This window comes from Labrus mixtus, chromosome 8 (genome assembly GCF_963584025.1).
Source record: "Labrus mixtus chromosome 8, fLabMix1.1, whole genome shotgun sequence".
NCBI lineage: Eukaryota > Metazoa > Chordata > Actinopteri > Labriformes > Labridae > Labrus > Labrus mixtus.
The window spans coordinates 5,528,891-5,548,133 of record NC_083619.1 but is presented as its reverse complement, the minus strand read 5'-3'; the positions used below and the strand labels follow the sequence as shown (position 1 = coordinate 5,548,133).

Here is a 19,243-nt window from a genome sequence, read left to right as displayed (position 1 = left end):
CAGGTTTAAGTCATGTTTACATCTGTAAAAAAAACTGTTTTAATTTTAAAGCATTGAGCAGTTTTAGAGTCCTCCTTTTTTTGTTATTGATTTGGTAAATAACTGATAATTTTAAATGACCAAAAATAAAAACACATGGTCTCATGACGCCAGCTGGGTCGTAAAAGGGTAACCTCCCCTTTTTAAGACTGATCAAAGTGTCATCATGTCACATAAGGGAAACATTGTACAGGTGTTTGTTTTCTGCTCTCAGTGAAAGACAGACAGCAGCTGTCTGCAGACCACACCTCTCTTTACCTGTTTGTGTGTGTGTGTGTGTGTGTGTGTGTGTGTGTGTGTGTGTGTGTGTGCGTGTGTTTGCGTGCCTGTGTGTGCCTGTGCGTGCATGCGTGTGTGTTTAAATGCAGCAGCAGCCTGACGACAAACTTTCAGTGTGTCTCAGCTTGATGTGATGATAACTCAGACTTCTTAGCGTCACGTTTCAGCGTGGAGTTTTTTTCTGACAGATGAAAATGTTAATAGAAAATTCTCTTCTGAGTGCTTCATGAGAAAAGTTTCTAACAGACTGGACTATAAAAAAAGAATACAACTCCTCCAAAGAGCTGACAGTCATTTGTATGGACATGGATTTATTTCAGCTACCAGGTAAGAAACATCTGCAGAATGAAATCCTCTATACAAACATTAGAAACATATAAATGTGATGCTCTAAATCATGTTTCCAAATTGACAGCTCTGTAGTGGTGACAGCATTGAGGTCAATAGTAACGTCCACTTCAAGCTCAGTATTTACAGCTTGTCGTTGAAACCTGCCTAAAAATACCAGCACATGGGGTATGGGGAATCAGAGGATAAAAAGTTTTCAGTGCTCAGAGTTTCAGTGTAGGTTTAAATCTTTGAAAGGGAATAAATGACACTAAAACACGGTCGGATTCACCTGAATGTTTGTTATTAAGGCAGCTGAACTCGTGTCTTTTAGAATTATTGGTATTTTTAGAAATCACAGTCTGTAGTTTAGAAGTCCCTTTGATAACTTTGAAAATGAAAGTGGATTTCTAAAAGCTAACAACAGTTCTCATCCACAGATATCATTTTTTTTGTCATTTTAACAGTAATCACATGAAGATGATGATTTAGTTTGGGTGCTAAAATTGCTTCAGAAGATAAACTTCAGTCAAACTGTTAACATGTCGAAATGCCTACTACTGTACATGAACTTGGAACTGAAATATTAAAGTAAACCACTTTGATTATAAAGATCCTGAAAAGTAGTCTTTTGATGGTTTTGCTTTTCTTTCATAGATTTAAATTGATCTTTTTAACCATCCGTCTGATTTTTACTGTATAGAGCTGAAGGCTGTTCATTAAAACATCATACGTCTATCCATTTGAATAATATGCAAAAAGACTCTGGGATAAATGTGCTGACCACTGATGCCCTTCATGTGTCCTTAATAGAGAGAGAGAGGCGGAGAAACACCCACATACACACACACTGTATGTAGGTCCTAAAGATTTAAACTATCTCTGATGTGCCACGGAAGTTCACCTCACTGCAGCCGGTGGTCGATCTATACGTCAATCAAGTGCAACCAGACCTGACACACACACACTCGCTGGATGGTACATATGAAGTGTTGATACAACTGTTGCAGCTTCAAAGAGCACCATGTGAGCGTGTGTGAACCAAGCAGCAACCTCCTGTGTTAAAAAAATGAAGCTCAAGTGAAGTGCAAAATCCTGCAGTTCCTCGTGTGTCTGCTTGAGGCTGGCTCCAGGAGCCCTGGAAGTCCCAGACACACCACATTGAAAAAAGAACTGTTTTTACAGCAGAGATTAACATGCTTACAGCCTGGTACAAAAAACAAAATAGGTCTGATTAGTTATTGTCCTCATGGGCACACACTGTAAGCATCCGTTTTGATTTGTTAAAGATACATGTTATCCTTAGTTAGGCTCGTAGCTGACATGATTGACAGGTGGGTGCGGTGTAACAGTACTTCAAGAGGCTTAAAACCAGCCTCAGCTCCAGCTCTCAGCCTGTCGTTAGGTTGACTGAAAGTTATTCTGAGACAGCATTTCCAACATGGCGGCTGCTGCCGATGAGCCTCTGGAGCCCCCGGCAGGAACAGATGGGTGACGTCACTTAGGCTTGGAACATTAATATTTACAGTCTATGGTCATTCCCCTCTTTATCTCTCGCTCTCTCTCTCTCTCTCTCTCTCTCTCTCTCTCTCTCTGCCCCTGCTTTCTTTTTTATTTCACCAGGAAAGAAAACTCATTGAGATTAAAAATCCATATTTCAATAGTGTCCTGGCCAAGCAGCACAATTAACAGTTTCACACAAACAATGAGCAGCCAAACATTCAAATATAAAAATACTGACTCCATCCACTGCCCTGCCTCCAAATAAAGGCATAAAATACCAAAAATATTCTTTGCATCTCTTACTCTAAAAAATGTTACCTGAAATTAGGCGATGCCATTTGATCCAAGATCTTTGTCATTTTTAAATCTGGTATTTTACTGAAATCAAATGTGGAAAATTACATTTTCAAACATCTGTGATGGATCAAATCTCTCTGTGCTTGTTTCCTCTCCATAAGTGTTATGTGACAAATCCATAAATCTGTGCAACACTGGATCAACTTGAGATTCCTTTTGTCCAGTGTCATGTTGTCACAAAGGCTTATATAAGATGATACATGAACTCCCTAACTCGTGATATATCTGGCAGAGACATTAGCTGCTCACTTGTGTTTGCATTTCATGTTTCTTCTTTTTCCTTTCAGACAGAATCCTAGACAAATCTGCTGTGAGAGACAAACAGGAGGAGGACTCTGCAGCCGTCAGAGACCGAAAACAGACACCTGCTGACTTCAGCAGCATCTTCAGCAAAGGTGAGAGCTCCGATTGTGCACAGTCACAGCAGCCGGTGTGCTCGTCCTCACAGACAGCGAGGCAGTCAGGATATGAGGGATCTGTCACTGCAGCGTGCACGATTCAGGCTGCATCAGAGGTGGTGTTCATCCTCACCAAACATTCAAGTTACGAAATGATAACATCATGCACAGATATGGCCATTCATGTGTTTGAGCAACAGACTCATACAAATGTATACGCATGGTACTTTTGGTAATTTTAACACCCAGCGCTTACGTTGTTTCAAATGAACTTCTTTCCCGTTAGCGCCCAGGATTGTGTTTGTTTTAAAATGAGGTGTGGCCAGTTGCAAAGGTGCAGACAATGACTGCCTTACAGACCAACTAAAACCTAAAGTCTAAAAAGTCTGAAGTCTTTGGTGGAGTATGTTCCTGATATCTAGAGGGTTTCACACACACAGGATGCAGAACAGCACACCTACTTTACAGTTTAATATTAGTGCGTTTTCTTATTCATTCCAGTAGAGATTTAAAGGGACAGAGAGCTGAGGGACGGCGACCTACACCAAGCTCTCCATCATGTGAACTTCCTCCAGTACACGTTCTGTCTAATACACGCAGATGCACACATACTCACAAGCTCTCATGCAACAGAGCGCTAGACTGCAATGGACAATAGAGCCCACAGATATTAATGCTGACTGTCCAGTGTCCATTACGCACACATAAAAACATGTAGAACAGGAATCCAGTAGAGAAAATGAGTAAGTAGATATTTAAAGCCTAGATGCACATAATCTTTGAGTCACGAAGGAAAAAGAGAACAAACACTAATTTAATATTTTAAAAAATTGTAGATGAACAAATATTGTAGATGTGTTGGAATTGAGTATGGGAATGCCTGTGTGTGTGTGTATGCTTGATAAATGGGTTCGTGTGTGTGTGTGTGCAGATTTGCTCCCAGCTTCAGGCAGTGAGGAGATGACCAGAGGATTTCTGCAGGAGCTGGTTAACATCCTGCTGGGCTACATCTGCAGGTCGAGTCAGAGGAGCTCCAAGGTGATCGACTCTTTCTATCAACGACATTTAAACAAGATCAACTGAAGGACTGCTGAGTTTGAATCCTGAAAAAAAAAAAAAAACCTCATATATTGCTACATCACAGTTAACCCAGTCCAGGGAGGAAATATATTAGGAGAAGGATGAGAGAAAGATGAAAGTTGCTTTGACAGTATGTTCTCTTCAAGGTTCATGTATATGTGCATTATTAAATATAAGAATAATACAAACGAAAAAGGTTTTGCTCCCCGTGTTTTTTTAGGTCCTGGACTTTCACCATCCTCACCAGCTGATGGAGGGACTGGAGGGCTTCAGTCTGAACCTGCCCGACCAACCAGAGACTCTGGAGCAGATACTGGTGGACTGCAGAGACACACTCAAATATGGCGTCAGTACAGGTGTGTGTCTTTGTGTATTTGTAAGTTTCTTTGACTCTCTTAACTCTTTACAGTGTACCATCATCAACAATAGCAAAACCCACAAACTGATATACAAAAGTAAATCATTACAGACAAACCGGCAGTGATTGTGATCACCCTTCGTCATCCCTGTACCTCATACAAAATATTTCATAATCTTTATTTTTGAACTGGATGACATCATTACTTTGCTTCAGATCTTCACTCAGATTGTTTCACAGTTTCACACCACAAATAGACAAAGAGAAATGTTTCAGTGTCGTGCGGATACTAATTTGTCTTGAAATTGAAATGCCTGCATAACTTGTAGTCCCCCTCTCTTTCACAAAACATTTCCTGAATGTTGCAAGGCATCATATTATTCCTTGGCTTTTAGTGTGGAAGTGTGTAACATTCTTACCGATTGTAGAAACATTAAATATTGAGAAAACCCACACAGGGGCCCAACCATATGCTGATTTAATAAATGGCACTGCTGTAAAAAATGGTCAGATTGTTTTGGGCAGCTCTGCTCATCAGATTGGTGAGTAGGTCAATGCTTAAAGATGTAATGCTGCAGGTACCTCTCCAGCATCATTAGTGTGAGAGCTGACAACAGCATCCTTGGATGAAGCTCATTCTCTAGAGCTTTGGTTAATCAGAAGTCCACCCCTCTATGTTTCACAAAATAATCAAATGAATTAACATCTATAACTCAGCTAGGCTTTACTCAGTTCATACAAACATTACAAAGGAAATGTCTCATCTTCTAAATTGTGTTCAAATTGTTTAAATGACGAGCCCAGAGTGATGTTCAATATCTTTCTGAAATCCACACTATGTATGTAAAACATTTGAATTTAACTCAATGATTGATCACTTTACCGATGTTTTTGGACAACCTCCTCCTTCAAATAAGGAAAATCCCTCTGGCCTTTAGTTTGCTTTTTGTATTTCATTGCCATACGTATTATTTGTAATACGTATTAAATTACATTTTAAAATATCAAGGAATTTTCACAATGAACAAATTAACACTTCAACTAAACTAACACCCTCCTTTACCTTTTCCAACTGGTCAAGCCCTGACAGCCCGGACATTTCATGGTCCTTTATGGTTTCAACTTTCAAATTGCTCATCCCACAAACAAAACCCTCTTCAACATTTCCCCTTTCTAAGTCCTACAAACGGTCGATCGATCATGTTTCAAGCCCACTTCAACTTTTTGGTTAAACGGTCTTTTTTCCTTTGTCTCCTCTTCCTTTTTCTTTCAATGTCAAGTTTCCTCTTCTGTGTTATCTGCTCTCCTGGTTCCAATATGAGCCACCACATAGATCCTACGGCTTTATGTCCACCGTTTTCTCCACAGCAACGGGACAGTGTCGTTGGCCATCACACGCAAGCTCAAGTCAAAAGTTTCTGGAATCGACCAATGAGCAAACACACTCATAGTGTCACACTGCAATTAGTTTTATTACAACAATTTGAACAATAAAATCAACCTGCCAAAGTGGCTAGTGGGAGTGACTAGTTAAATGCCACTGCTGCAATCCACCCACATCGGGTTGGTGGGTGTTCATGTCAAGACTTGCATACTAGCATGTGGCTGCAGGAGCTGAAGGTAAGAGAGGTGGACCTTACCTGTTGTTGTTCTTCTCATCCACGATGCATTCTCACTCCGAACAGCCCGCGCAGCTCTGGTTTCCGACTTATCCTCCATGCTCCGCCATGCAATCAGGAAGGCCCGCCCCCTCTCTAGCTCGTAAGCCATGCAATCCACCTATAAGGGACAGTGTTGCATATCGGTTTCATGGGCCATTACTGTTGGGTCACTAAGTTCCAAAGATGCCAAAGATTTCTTGGGGTTTGAGGGATGGGCCACAAACCAGAGGAAATCTTACATTGGTGTACGTGCCTACCTGAGATACCTAAGACATGTTATACTTTGACTTAGGTAACTAGTTAAAGTGCAACGAGAACAACGCTCTTTTCTAAGATCCTTAAACAGCACTTTAACGCTTAAAGCATTTCTGTGACTATTATTGTGGATAGTAACCGCTCTCATGACCCCTGACCTTTGTTTTATCCAGGCCATCCCCGTTTCTTCAACCAGCTGTCTTCAGGTCTGGATGTGATTGGTTTGGCTGGAGAGTGGTTGACCTCTACAGCCAACACTAACATGTAAGGCTTCATCATGAGGGGGGAGAAAGACTCTGAGGAAATGTATTCAAACACTGTTTAGAACAGTTTAATTAATTTGTTTTTATTTAGAGCATTTCTGTTAAAGTCTTTACACTTTAAACTTCACTACATTTTATAGCAGCTCCTGTTATTTGTTGCTTTTTAAATTGAGAAATACAATCTGATGAGTCAGTGATCAATCACAGAGATAAAGAGCATGAAGTAGTTTCATTATGTGCATGAAGATTTCACTACTTGAATTAAACATCATCACTCCCACTTGCTCACTCCTCCAGACTTCTTCCTTACTTCATACATTATAAAACACACAGGAAGCTCAGTAGGATCATTTTTGGAAGTTTTCAGGAGTTTGGTCCATGTGTGAAAGAGGCTTTAGAGTCGTTAGCAGTTCCATTACGGAGAAATTCATTCACTCTTAGAGGTTTTGATTTTTTGAATGTTTAAGACCATTAACAATCAAATCATGAGATGTCTTGAAAAACAGTAGAGATAATAGAAAATTAAAGTGTAATTTTTGCTTTTGGTTTTTACCCTCGTTATAATCGTATCACTTCTCCTCATGTTTAGCTTGTAACCCTTTTGAAGGCGTCCAGCCCTCAATGTTTGAAATCACCAGATTTTTTGTGTTTTCACACATTTTCAAAGAAGAAAAAAACTCATGAAAAGTTTTCCAAGATGTTCAGGGTGAGTTTTTTGTCGGGGTGAGTCGATGTGTGAACACAGCAGTAAATATTCAGGAAAAATTTCCCATGAGTGAACAAGTCTGGGTTATGATGTTTATATCACACTGCAATGCAAGGTCGAATCAGAACCCGGGCTGCCCGCATTTGAGTACTTTATCTGCTGTACATAGGGCGCGTGCACTAGCCACTAGGCTAGGCCCACAAAGAAGGAGATTATTTTGAATCCAGAAACAGTCTTCTGTTTCACTGTCTTTCAAACAGTCATTTTGCGGAATTGCTCTGTTTGCTCTGTTTGCTCTGTTGCTTTAGTGCTTCATAGAAGGAACTCCTCTTAACCCTAACATCATGATATTCTGTTAGCTTTTCATCATTCTGAGATGAGTGAGATGGTTTTCTAATTATCCAATGTGTTATTTTAGTTTTTAATTTCACCTGTTAAAATCTGAAGTATGAGATGTTTGCAGTACGGCTCAGTAGTTTTGAAGGTCGTAGTGCTTACGTTTCAACAACAAACATTACATTCCCTAACCAGGTTTACATATGAAGTGTCTCCTGTCTTCATCCTCATGGAGGAGATTCTGCTGAAGAAGATGCAAAGCATTGTGGGATGGTCTGACGATGAGGGAGACGGGATCTTCTGCCCAGGTATATCCATGCTGCGCTAACAGAGCGCTGTGATTCTCCAATAAACTGTGCGAACTAAAAGAACAAAAATCATTCTTCACATTCTGTAGCTGTGTTCATTTGCTGTGTCCAGTGTGTCTGTGTGTTCGTTCATAAACTGCTGGTCCTTGTGTTCTCTAAAGGAGGAACGATATCCAACCTGTACAGCATCCTGGTGGCCAGATATCACTTCTACCCCGAGGTGAAGAGCAGAGGGATGGGAGCTGTGCCTCAGCTGGCCCTCTTCACCTCAGAACACGTAATCACATCTTACCCTCTATCTTCCCACTACTAGAAGTATACATATTTATGAAGTTATCATCATCAATGTTATGCTAGAACTGCAATGTAGCCCCTAGCCACAGGAGGGACTGAAAACAAAGACTGGCTGTGGCTCCGGTTAATGGGCCTGCTCCAAGCTAGGACCTCCAGTGTGGGAAAATGAAGCCAATGCGGAAGTGCTAAAAGAACTGCAGTTCTTCTAGTGTCCACACGGGGCTGGCACTCTACATTCAAAAATGACCATTTTTACACACAAGGGGTATAATCTCAGAGGCTGCAGCTGGATATACTTCTCGCGCTCCCTGCTCTACCACACCGCTGTAAACAAGTACAGCGAACATATATTGTCCAGTAGCAGTGGGGTTTGGCAATATTTGGATCCAGAAAAAGGAGATAAAGTTGTATGAAGTCTGTGTCAGGTTAAACTGGCATATCGACCGGAGCAATGCGTGATCACATTTAACATGTGCATGTGGACGTCAACCTGCAGGTAGGATTGAAGGCTTGCGGTGCTAGCACTGCAAACGGTGGCAAAAACTCCACAAATTAAAGGGGCGGTTCTCAACTGGAAGGTGGGGGGGGGTTCGATCCCCAGCTCCTGCAGCCACATGTCCAATGTGTCCATAAGTGGTTTAAATTACAAAGTTTACCTGCAGACAAATTTCAATAGCTTGTGCTCTGAGTGTTTTCTGACCATGAGACTAGTCGGTTAGTCTGAATTTGAATTTCCTTTATTAGCGTCTGGAAAAAGTCTGCTTCTAAATGATTCATTGGCAATAAAAGGTCTGGATCTCTTCAGCCTGCAGCCATGTAACACCTGTTATGGCTTTCTACGGCCACTCAAAGTTGTGTTTGTCACTGACAGGTTCAGATTGTTATACTAAGTTTCTGACAGCATCACAGAAAGGATCCCTACAGAGATGGACGTTTTTTCTTTAAGAGAAAGCTGCAGGTTTTTAACCTGAACCACAGTCTCATCAGAGCCACCCCTGCCCCCTGACCACCACCCCAACAAAAACAGTAGATGCTGATCTAACACTGCCTCAGTCTGTTGGTATGTTTGTTCTATAAACTCCTCAGTTTGAAACAATCGCTTGGAGTCCCAGAACAATAAGTACCAATTCATGTTCATTTGAAAATCTGCCTTCAGTTTTAATATTCAGAATATAAAACTTAAAGGAAAACCAACAATAGGTAGTTTAGAACACAAATGTACAGGTGTTATAAAGCGCCTGTTGCTCATTGGTTTAATGACCTCAGATTTAAAAGGATAGAAATGAAGTGGTTGCACACTGTTGCTCTTGTGAGCAGTATTTAGAAATTATGCTTATTTCCTGAATACACTTTTTGTCAAGATGCTGGTTAGTTGTGATGACTTTATGTTGTTTATTTGAGGTTTTAACAAGTGGATCTTTCTGGCTTCTCCTGGTTAATCCAGAAGAGACATTTTAATGAACATGTCTTCTATTCATTCATGACCCCCGTTCTGATGGTCTGATGTCTAACACGCTGTGGAAAAGCTCGGATAAATGTCTGCATGAAATCATCTCTGAGTCTGTCATAATGTGCAGACTTTGATGTAGGTGTTATGTCATGATTTCATCCTCAGCAGTTTCAGGAATCTGAACCTATAAAAGAAGTATTTAAAAGCTTTTGTTAGGCAACAGTTGTTTTGACACCACAATCAGTTTCTATTATATTAAGTTCAAAGTATCCCAGCCCTGCAGTGAGTACTGATGCAGTTTCCCATGTGCACCTGGATCCTTCTTCTTCTTCTGGGATCCAAACAATGCAGCCACTTCAGTCAGCTGTGTGAACAGGGAACCTGTTTGAAGTGTCATTGAGGGGAGATGAATGAAGATGAATGGCTGTCTTTTCATCGTTTCAGAGTCACTATTCAGTGAAGAAATCTGCGGCCGTGCTGGGGATGGGCAGTGAGAATGTGTTCATGGTCCGCTGTGATGAAAGGTGGGTGAGTTACCCGATAACAGTCAATTCAAAGCAGAACAAAAGACATGTTTGCTCACCTGTTACGGCTTGTTTAAAGTGTTTCTGTGCCTCTCTCTCTCTCTCTCTGTGTGTGTGTGTGTGTGTGTGTGTGTGTGTGTGTGTGTGTGTGTGCATGTAAATTTGACCATGCATGTGGTCAAACAGTTACATTCTGTTAAATGCATATTTATTTGAAAGTAAATTCATCCACCTGAAAAAAAACCTATGTATAATTTTGCCCTCAAGATAGAGATATAGATTTTGTAGTCAACCATGTGACAAGGTAGCAGCCACTTAACATTTATATGGAATCACAGTATGTGTTTACACTTGCATTGTGAGTTCACCTAAACCAGCATTTGAATGAAAAAAAAATCAATAAAAAAGAGGGGGGACTGAGGCAACATTAGAGAGTAAAGAGCTGTTTTGCACATGGACTCTCATGGTTTTAAATAAGTCGATTTAAAGTCTGTTTCTGGTTTAGAAATAATTCATCTTCCTCTTTAATGAAAAGGTCTATCTCAGTAATGTTGTCAGAAGAACAACAATGTGAGCCAGTCGGTGACATAAACAACATTTTCCTGATGAGGGTGTTTGTTCTGAAACTTTGTATTGCAGCCACTAAGCCTCTCTTTTAAATTGTTAACAGGTGAAACTGGAGCAACTTACTGGAGCCATTTAAAAAAGTAGTTTTTTTGTACTTTTTAGTCAGAAAGAGCCCAAAGAATTTTAAAGAGTGAGGGCGGGTTTATAAAACAAACTGTAATGCTCCTTTAAAGGTAGGCGGCATGCTGTTTACTGACTCCTTTATGTTTTGTTTTTGCTCTTTTAGAGGGAAAATGATTCCCGCCGAACTGGAGTCTTCAATAGTAACAGCTGAGAAAAAGGTATGAATGAATGACGGGGGAATAAAGTTCAAATGTTCCCTACACCCAGAAAAAAAAACTATAGAATACATTTAATATAAATCTTTGTGTAGTGTGATGGAATTCCTGTAGTTATTTAGATTATAATGTATTTTCTGTTTTCTGTAGTTTTACCTTTATTGTTTTTCTGATTTGTGTGTAATGTTGCAATGTCTGTCCTTACTGTGCTGTACTTTCTGTTTTTTTAACAATTGTACAGTGTCTTTGAGTTTTTGAAAAGCGCTTATAAATAAAATGTATAATTATTATTATTATTATTAGATGGGAGAAATGAAAACAAGGAAACCTAAACTCTTACACACAAAAATACAAAACTAAATAAGACCAAATCATGACAATATGTGTTAACAGTAGCACTGTCTGTCTGTTCAGAGCCTCTCTCTCTGTCTATGGGTGTGTGTTACTGATCAGTTTGTCTGTGAACTGGTATGTACTGGGAAACACTGACATAGACCGACATACGACATCTAACAACTAACAATGAACTCACTAACGAAATAACCATGGGGTAAACAAACATCACACACATACAAACATCTTTCCCTATGTTTGTTTACCCATGGCTATTTTGTTAGTGAGTTCATTGTTAGTTGTTAGATGTCGTATGTCGGTCTATGTCAGTGTTTCCCAGTACATACCAGTTTTTGAATTTTCTCAGTTTGAACTTTTGTTAAGATAGAAAGTTTTGATTTGCTTTTGTTTAAAGGTAAAATTACATTGGTTTTCTGGAATTTTCAGAGAATCTGTAACACCGTCTCATGTTTTTTAAACTCAAGGCTTATGCGAGACTATCAAATATTAGGCAATACATTCTGCTTCAAAGAAATCAATTACAGGAATGGATGCTGTAGTTCAATCCCTTTTGATAAAGGTTTGTTAGTTGAAACTATCAGCCCATGTAACACTTCCATTTTACCAAACCCAAAGCCAGGCTGCCCTGATGAAGTGAGGTTTGTGCAGGTCTACAGGTTATAAATAAAATTGTTGTGCCTTCAGTTCCGATTGTGTCGGATGTAAATTCCACCACATGTAGTACATGAACTTGTTTTTCTCTTTGTTTTAGGGTCTGGTTCCTTTCTATGTGAATGCTACAGCGGGCACCACGGTGTACGGAGCCTTCGACCCTCTCGATGACATCGCTGACATCTGCCACAGACACACACTGTGGATGCATGTTGATGTAAGGTGCCTCTCTCTCTCTTCTTTTCTCTGTGACTCTCGATTGCCCCCCCTACCTATCCCCCCGCTGGCCTGCACTCACACTGCTCCAGGATTAACCGGGCCTGAGCACGGATACAGTCTCTTGTACATAATGTCGTAATACAACACATGCATGGCTTTAAGTCAATATGAAGCGTGCTTAGTTTAAAGGACAGGCGGACTAAAAATAAATGAAAGATAATAAAAATAAATATAAATATCGTCGCGTTGGCACATCGGAGAACAACACGGAGAACATGACAGCTTCTTTACGGACTTTGTGGAGGTGTCCACGTTGTGTCCCTGTGCTTGTGCTTGTGCATGAACTGTACCGGATCGGAGCACTCACATCACATCACATCAAACAAACTGGATTTTAGGGGTGAAGAGTCTAACCCAATGAGCCCTATCAGACATTTGGCTGCAGAAGCTACTGTAGGGATCGAACCCCCAACCTTCCAGTTGAAAGACGACGGACTCCAACTGAGCCACATCTGTCCCATTGTGACATATGAATCGCTCATGACGTTCAGGAATCGGTTGTGATTGTTTATATTTACTGTATATTGGGGCTGTCAGCGTTATATATGAGATTAAGGTCTCTAAGTTGCATTGATGGCATGCTTTTTTGTCCCTTAAGACGCACCGTAACTAAGCCACCGCAGAGACAGCAGTGTCTCCCTGTAGTCACAGTGATGGAAAAGGACGACACCTCTGTGCCTTTGAATGTCTCATTTCACTTAAAGAAAACTCTCAGACGGCTCAGATTGACGAGTCAAAAGTAATATTCGCCTCGTGACATCAAACATTTTATTTTGTACGTCCTCTTTAGCTGTTCCCTAACAAGTTCCTGTTCAGTTAATGTCGCAACCTTTTGTCTTTTTTTCAAAATAAAAGCAGGTTTGTATCCAAACAGGAAGTAAAGTATCCTGAGCTTAAGACAGTACAAAAATAAGAAATGAAAGCCTAACAAAAACATTTTGAAATAAAAAATAATGGTGATTCAAACTTGAGTGAAAATGTGATTAATCGTCATTAACTATTGAATTTCAGCGTTTAATCGTTTGACAGGCCTGATTTATATACATTATTGTGGTAATATTTGAGTCTGTCTCCTCAGGCGGCGTGGGGCGGAGGCCTGCTGATGTCAGACAGACACAGGATGAAACTACAGGGCATTGAACGGTAACCACAACTTGACACTTCACACACACACACAGTGTTTCATGTGAGTTTCTGTGGGACAGCGTTTCAAAACTCTTTTGAGTCTACATCACGCTGTGTCGTCATAGTTACATAAGAGAGCAAATAAAGATCAATCCATAGAAATACCTCTGATAAATAACACGACACGTCACCTTACCTTAGCTGGTAACTTTCCAAAACTCCAAACTGATAATAAATCACCCAAACATAACGTGTTCCTCATTTTAAACGGGCTTCTTCTCTGTGTTTGTGTGTGTTGTCTTTATTATATGTGAGATTAATCAATTACACCACCCAACCTGCAGCCTCGCATAACAAGCAGAGAGTGGTGCAGTGATTATAAAGATATTGTTTACCCATAAACTAAAAGGCACACTCAGCTTCAGATCACAGTAGATTTAGCTTTTAATGCCTGATGTACAGTAACCTGCTGATTTGAAAACAGATCAGTCGATTCATTTGTTTCAGAGATCATATTCAGTCACTACATTTTTGGGGATTTCAGTAATTCAAAATAGAATAGATCTGTATTGTAATTTCTATAAAAACAAAGAAAAACAGTTTAGCAGCTCTTGTCAGTAGCGGCACATACACAGACTTACTGCCTGTGGAAAAAAATTGTTTCTCAGTCTGTTGGTGTTTGTTTTGAGTGTCCTGTATCTCCTTCCAGAAGGGAAGGGGGAGAAGAGACAGTTTCCAGGATGGGTGGTGTCTTTAATAATACAGCTGGCTTTCCTTTGGATCTTAGTAACAAACACCTGCAGGCGCAGTAAATCTTGTACAGTGAAACTCGAAACATCGCAAGACATTGTTGCGCATGCCCACTGTACACCCTAACCTAAAATGAAGTATGGGAGTGGGCTGTGACCGCTGAATGACCTGCGCAATAAAAACTCACCTGGTACGGAAAGGGAGTAAAAACTAAATACTGTATGACCATTAATCTCTGTAAGTTTGACTTTTAACGAAGACACGCATGACATATTTGGAGTTTCTGATAGATGTGGTCACAGCTTCCATACATCATGAAGGTATTCAATTGGTTTTCAATTTATAAAATGCTGAGTTCGCAATATATAGCTCCAATTCTGAACTATAGGAGGGTTAAGTTCATGACTGAAAGAGGGGTATGGAACTACATCTTAATCCAGAGTCCACCACAGGCCCTTTGTGTGTATTGGCTCCAATGTTTTTCTTTGGAGGCATTTTAGATCGAGATTTGATTCAAAGCTAGAGCTGTCAAAATGGGTTCTATGGTTACTTATTTCATGCATCACGGTGGAATCAAAGATTAAATGAATAAGAATGTTTGATTTCCAGAGCGTGCTCCGTAACATGGAATCCTCACAAGATGATGGGAGTCCCTCTGCAGTGCTCTGTCATACTGGTCAAGAAGAAAGTAAGAAAACATCCTCTTCTTTTTTATTGAAGTGTAAAGGATTAATATCATGTTCTTCTCTTGAAACCTGAATAAGAACGTTCCTGGGAATAAGTTGAAGTTTGGTGACGTCAAGCAACCAACACTTCTTGGTCAGTTGTAGACTGTAAATATTAATGGAGTGACGTCACCCATCTGTTCCTGCAGGGGGCTTTGGAGTCCCATGCATCGATGGCTGTTGCCATGCTGGGAATCCCGTCTCAGTCTAACTTTCAGTCAACCTAACGACAGGCTGAGAGCTGGAGCTGAGGCGGGTTTTAAACTTCTTGACAAACTGTTATATCACGTCTGCCTGTCAATCAGGTCAACTTCGTGCCTAATTGTGATCAACTTGTATCCTTCATGAAGTCGAAAAAGGATGATTCTTCAAAAGACAAAGAATCTAAGCTCATCGATACATAAGCTAATCAGGCCAATTTAGTTGATGAACCAGGCAAGCATGTTAATTTCTGCTGTAAAAAACAACTTTTTTGAATTGGTGTGTATGTGACTTCCTGTACTTCTGCAGCCAGCTTCAAGCGGACACTTCACATACTGCAGGACTTTGCACTTCCCCAACGGCGTAGTTTTTCAACACCAGGGTTGCCGCTTGGTTAAAACAAGAAGGAAGTGTAAACTTTACCGTTGACTTTAACATCAGTCTTTTAAATTCCTGACTGAACAAGAAAGAAACAGTCAAGTGCATGGAAAAAGACAATTAGGCAACGGTCATCGGCCAATCACAGCACAGTACAGCAGTATCAAGGGTGAAACTCTTGTGAGAAAAAAAACTGTAACCATCTATATGCAGGACTAAAAACGTTAACCGTACAATGTCTTTGTGGAACAATAAACCTAAAAACAATCTTTTTATATATTTAGTGGTTTCATCCAAAGGTTGCCCTTGTCAGATTTATGTGTATTGTGTTTGAGTGTACAATCCCCCCCTCTCTCTCTACAGGGTCTCCTGCAGGAGTGTAATGAGTTGGGGGCTGTGTACCTTTTCCAAACAGACAAACCCTACGATGTGAGCTACGATACCGGGGACAAGAGCATCCAGTGTGGGCGACATGTCGATGCCTTTAAACTCTGGCTCATGTGGAAGGCAAAGGTATTCATGAACTCAGTAGATCACTTTGTTGTCTCATCTAATGTCTCTCTTTCCCTCTCACCTGCTGTGCTTTCAATTACTCTGAATCATAAACTGTAAGGAGCCGCAGTAACTTCACCCATCAGTTTGTAGACTACATTTCTGAAGCCTTGAGTCTTCCATTTTGGCCGTTGCCATCTTGGTTAAGCACTAGCACTTCAACTGTCTGTTTATGATGACATGTATTGTGAGAGAGTTTATTATCAAAGTGAAGAACTGTAGTTAAGAGTAATGTGTCTCTCACTGTAAGTCATGACTGTACTCTTTATTTTCTTAAGGGCAGCTTTCTTTTCATTTCACCTACTCGTCTCACTTTACTAAGTTTATAAGTCAGTCAACGTTGCGTGTTGAACTGTCTGTACCTTCCTGGGAGTATCCATCCATCCATCTCGTTCTCTCTCTCTCAGGGCTCGGAGGGGTTTGGATCTCAGGTCAACAAATGTCTGGAAAATGCTGAGTACCTGTACGATCAGCTGCAGAGGAGGACAGACTTTGAGCTGGTCTTCAGATACAAAGTAAGACAACTACATTCACTATTTGAATCAAACTGCGCGCCATGTTTTAATCATTGTTTTAATTAATAAAAAAAACATTCTAAGTGTGTCAGAGGTTATGTTGACTTTGCAGAGTGCATGGAAGAGTGTGATGGAACAATTGAGATACAGATTAGAGTAAATGACCTGATAAATGTTTCACCACATTCAACTGTTTGAAGAGGCAATCATTTTTAAGGTCAAAGGAGATGGAAAGAGGAGAGGAGATGACCCAACTTAAAGCAAAAACCTTTCAAGCAACACATTTTTCAATGTGGGAATTAGATCATGAGAGCTTTAATGAAGTTGAGAGGTACCTCTGTCATCTCGACGGAGATGGTAAATGGACTTGAGCTTATATAGCGCTTTTCTAGTCTTCCGACTACTCAAAGCACTTTTACACCGCATGTCACACCTACACATTCACACACATTCATACACTGAAGGTCTCTATGTAGTATCATGCATCAGAAGTTACTAATCCCATTCATACACCGCCACTGAAGCAGTGGGAGCAATTCAGGGTTAAGTGCCTTGCACAAGGACACATCGGACATGTTGGCCAGCTGGGGATCAAACCCTCGACCTTCCAGTTGAAAGGCGACGACTCTACCAACTGAGTCCCAGCTCTTTTGGTCAACGGTCTGAGCCGGGTGTCAGGTAAAGTTTGATGTAGTCCATCCAGCATCTTTGAGACACTGCATTTGGTGAATCTGTTGTTTGGGCTTTGCGGGAAGTTATTGAAGCCCAAAGATCTGACGAATAGTGACAGCACTATAGAAGCTCAATGCTCGACATGGTGTCATCAGTGGAGTGTCGGCAGCTAGCTTACCAGATGTGGAAGGTTACACCTGATGGGAGGAAACAACTTTTAGCTTGTAGTGTTAATGCGCTCAAAATACAACGTAAAAATAGAGTGCACAAGTCCCAAATCTTAAATCTGAGTCGAGTCTCAAGTCTCGACTCAGATGTTTGAGCGACCTAAGTGAGTCTGGAATCCAAGTCTGAAACTCAAGTCCCCATCTCTGGATCTTGACCATCTTGTAAAGTTCATAAAACTCAGTCCCAGATGTTTTGATCATTTTTCTTAAAAAGATTTTGATGAGTTTTCGTCTCTCAACCGAAAAAAAAACCAAAATATGTTTCCCTTTAAACTGCAGTTTTGTATCCTAAACATCTTAAAGGTATTTTACTTTTCAATGCTATGTGTCCTGTTGATCATCTGTGATAGATCTCTGAGACACTAGGCGTCTCTGAGATCCTGAGAGCTTTTGAGTTGAGAGTCTGATCAGGCAATGACATTGATGTCTGGTCCTATGGTTTTAATTTGAGTTTTGGTATCTAGTAACATTTGAAGTTATTTTTCTCTTATCTTCTCATAAGCCTTATTTGTTGTGCATCTGGATAACCATTTGATCCTCACTGTGCACTTCTGTCCTGTGTCTCCCACACAGCCGGAGCACAGCAACGTGTGTTTCTGGTACATCCCTCCCAGCCTCAGTGAGCTTCCTCGTGGACCAGAGAGAGACACGAGACTCCATCAGGTCAGTTTGAACACAAGTCCTCCTCTGGGTGACGTTCTGACTCTGCTTCAGAATCATCATTTCTTCCATGATGATGATGATGATGATGATGTTTGTGCAGGTGGCCCCTCGGATCAAAGGCAGGATGATGGAGAAGGGCTCTGTTCTGATTGGCTATCAGCCGCTGGGGGACAAAGTGAATTTCTTCAGGTGTGTGTTCTCCAACCCTGCCACACAGCCGGAGGACGTCGACTTCCTGCTGGACGAGATCGCCTGGCTGGGTCATGACCTTTGACCTCTGAGCTCTGACAGGACTGTGTGGTCTCAGCTCTGTTCAGGTTGATATAAAGGAAACAGGAGACGTTGTTTCCCTGCAGCAGTAGTGTACAGTTTATACAGTCTGGGTACATGGTGAAATGGACTTCCAGCTTAACTTTGTAATTAAATCAAAGCTGTTCCATGTGATTCAAGTTTTTCTAACAAACAAATCTGTTCACACTTCTTCCTGTTTACACTGTGAGTCACTGCTGTCGGAGGCCCATCTGCTCTGTTTACTTATCATTTAACCCTATTATTTTGATTTTCTAATTTTAATTTTCTAATTCCATTTTTTGTGACTTGTTTATCAAGTTGTTGCTAAAACCTTCCCATGATTGCTCGCTTTTTCTCTTTTATGAATATATCTCTGTGTAGCGGGATCCTGGGGGACCACAGTCAGTCTTGTTTCATGTTTTTATTGTTAATAGTTTAACACATACATACTACTAAGGCACTCTGTCAGTCATTTTAGAAACATAGGGGTGCTTCTCATTCTGCTTCCTTCCCTCCCCTCCTCACAAGATCTGACAATCTTCAATTCCTTTTAATGCACCTCCAGGAGAGAGGGAGAAGCAGAGAGTGATGCAGGGGATGCTGGGATATCCCCCAGTTGCATTGTTAAACATTACTGCAGTTTTAAAGTCGTCCACGCGTGTTTGTGTTCGGTTCGGTTCAATTAGTCTGAAATACTAAAAGTTCAGGTTGAGAGGAGCATGGAGCCTTTTACTTTCATTACAGTTTTAGTCCGTCTGTGGGCTTGACTCTCATTGTGTAGAAATAAAAAGTCTGAAGTGAGATGAATAGACTGAGC

At 40.7% G+C, this 19,243-nt stretch overlaps 1 protein-coding gene across 1 annotated transcript; it reads left to right on the top strand.

Annotated features, from left to right (window-relative positions):
* Positions 1–432: 432 nt before the first annotated feature.
* Positions 433–19,072, top strand: gad3 (glutamate decarboxylase 3). The gene is made up of 16 exons (XM_061043919.1): positions 433–645; positions 2,793–2,900; positions 3,835–3,941; positions 4,204–4,339; positions 6,431–6,521; positions 7,758–7,870; positions 8,032–8,147; positions 10,059–10,138; positions 10,992–11,046; positions 12,149–12,265; positions 13,406–13,470; positions 14,812–14,890; positions 15,870–16,019; positions 16,466–16,573; positions 18,046–18,135; positions 18,236–19,072. The coding sequence occupies exons 1-16, from the start codon at positions 618–620 to the stop codon at positions 18,407–18,409; spliced, it is 1,617 nt and encodes a 538-aa protein (XP_060899902.1). The 5' UTR covers positions 433–617; the 3' UTR covers positions 18,410–19,072.
* Positions 19,073–19,243: the final 171 nt, after the last annotated feature.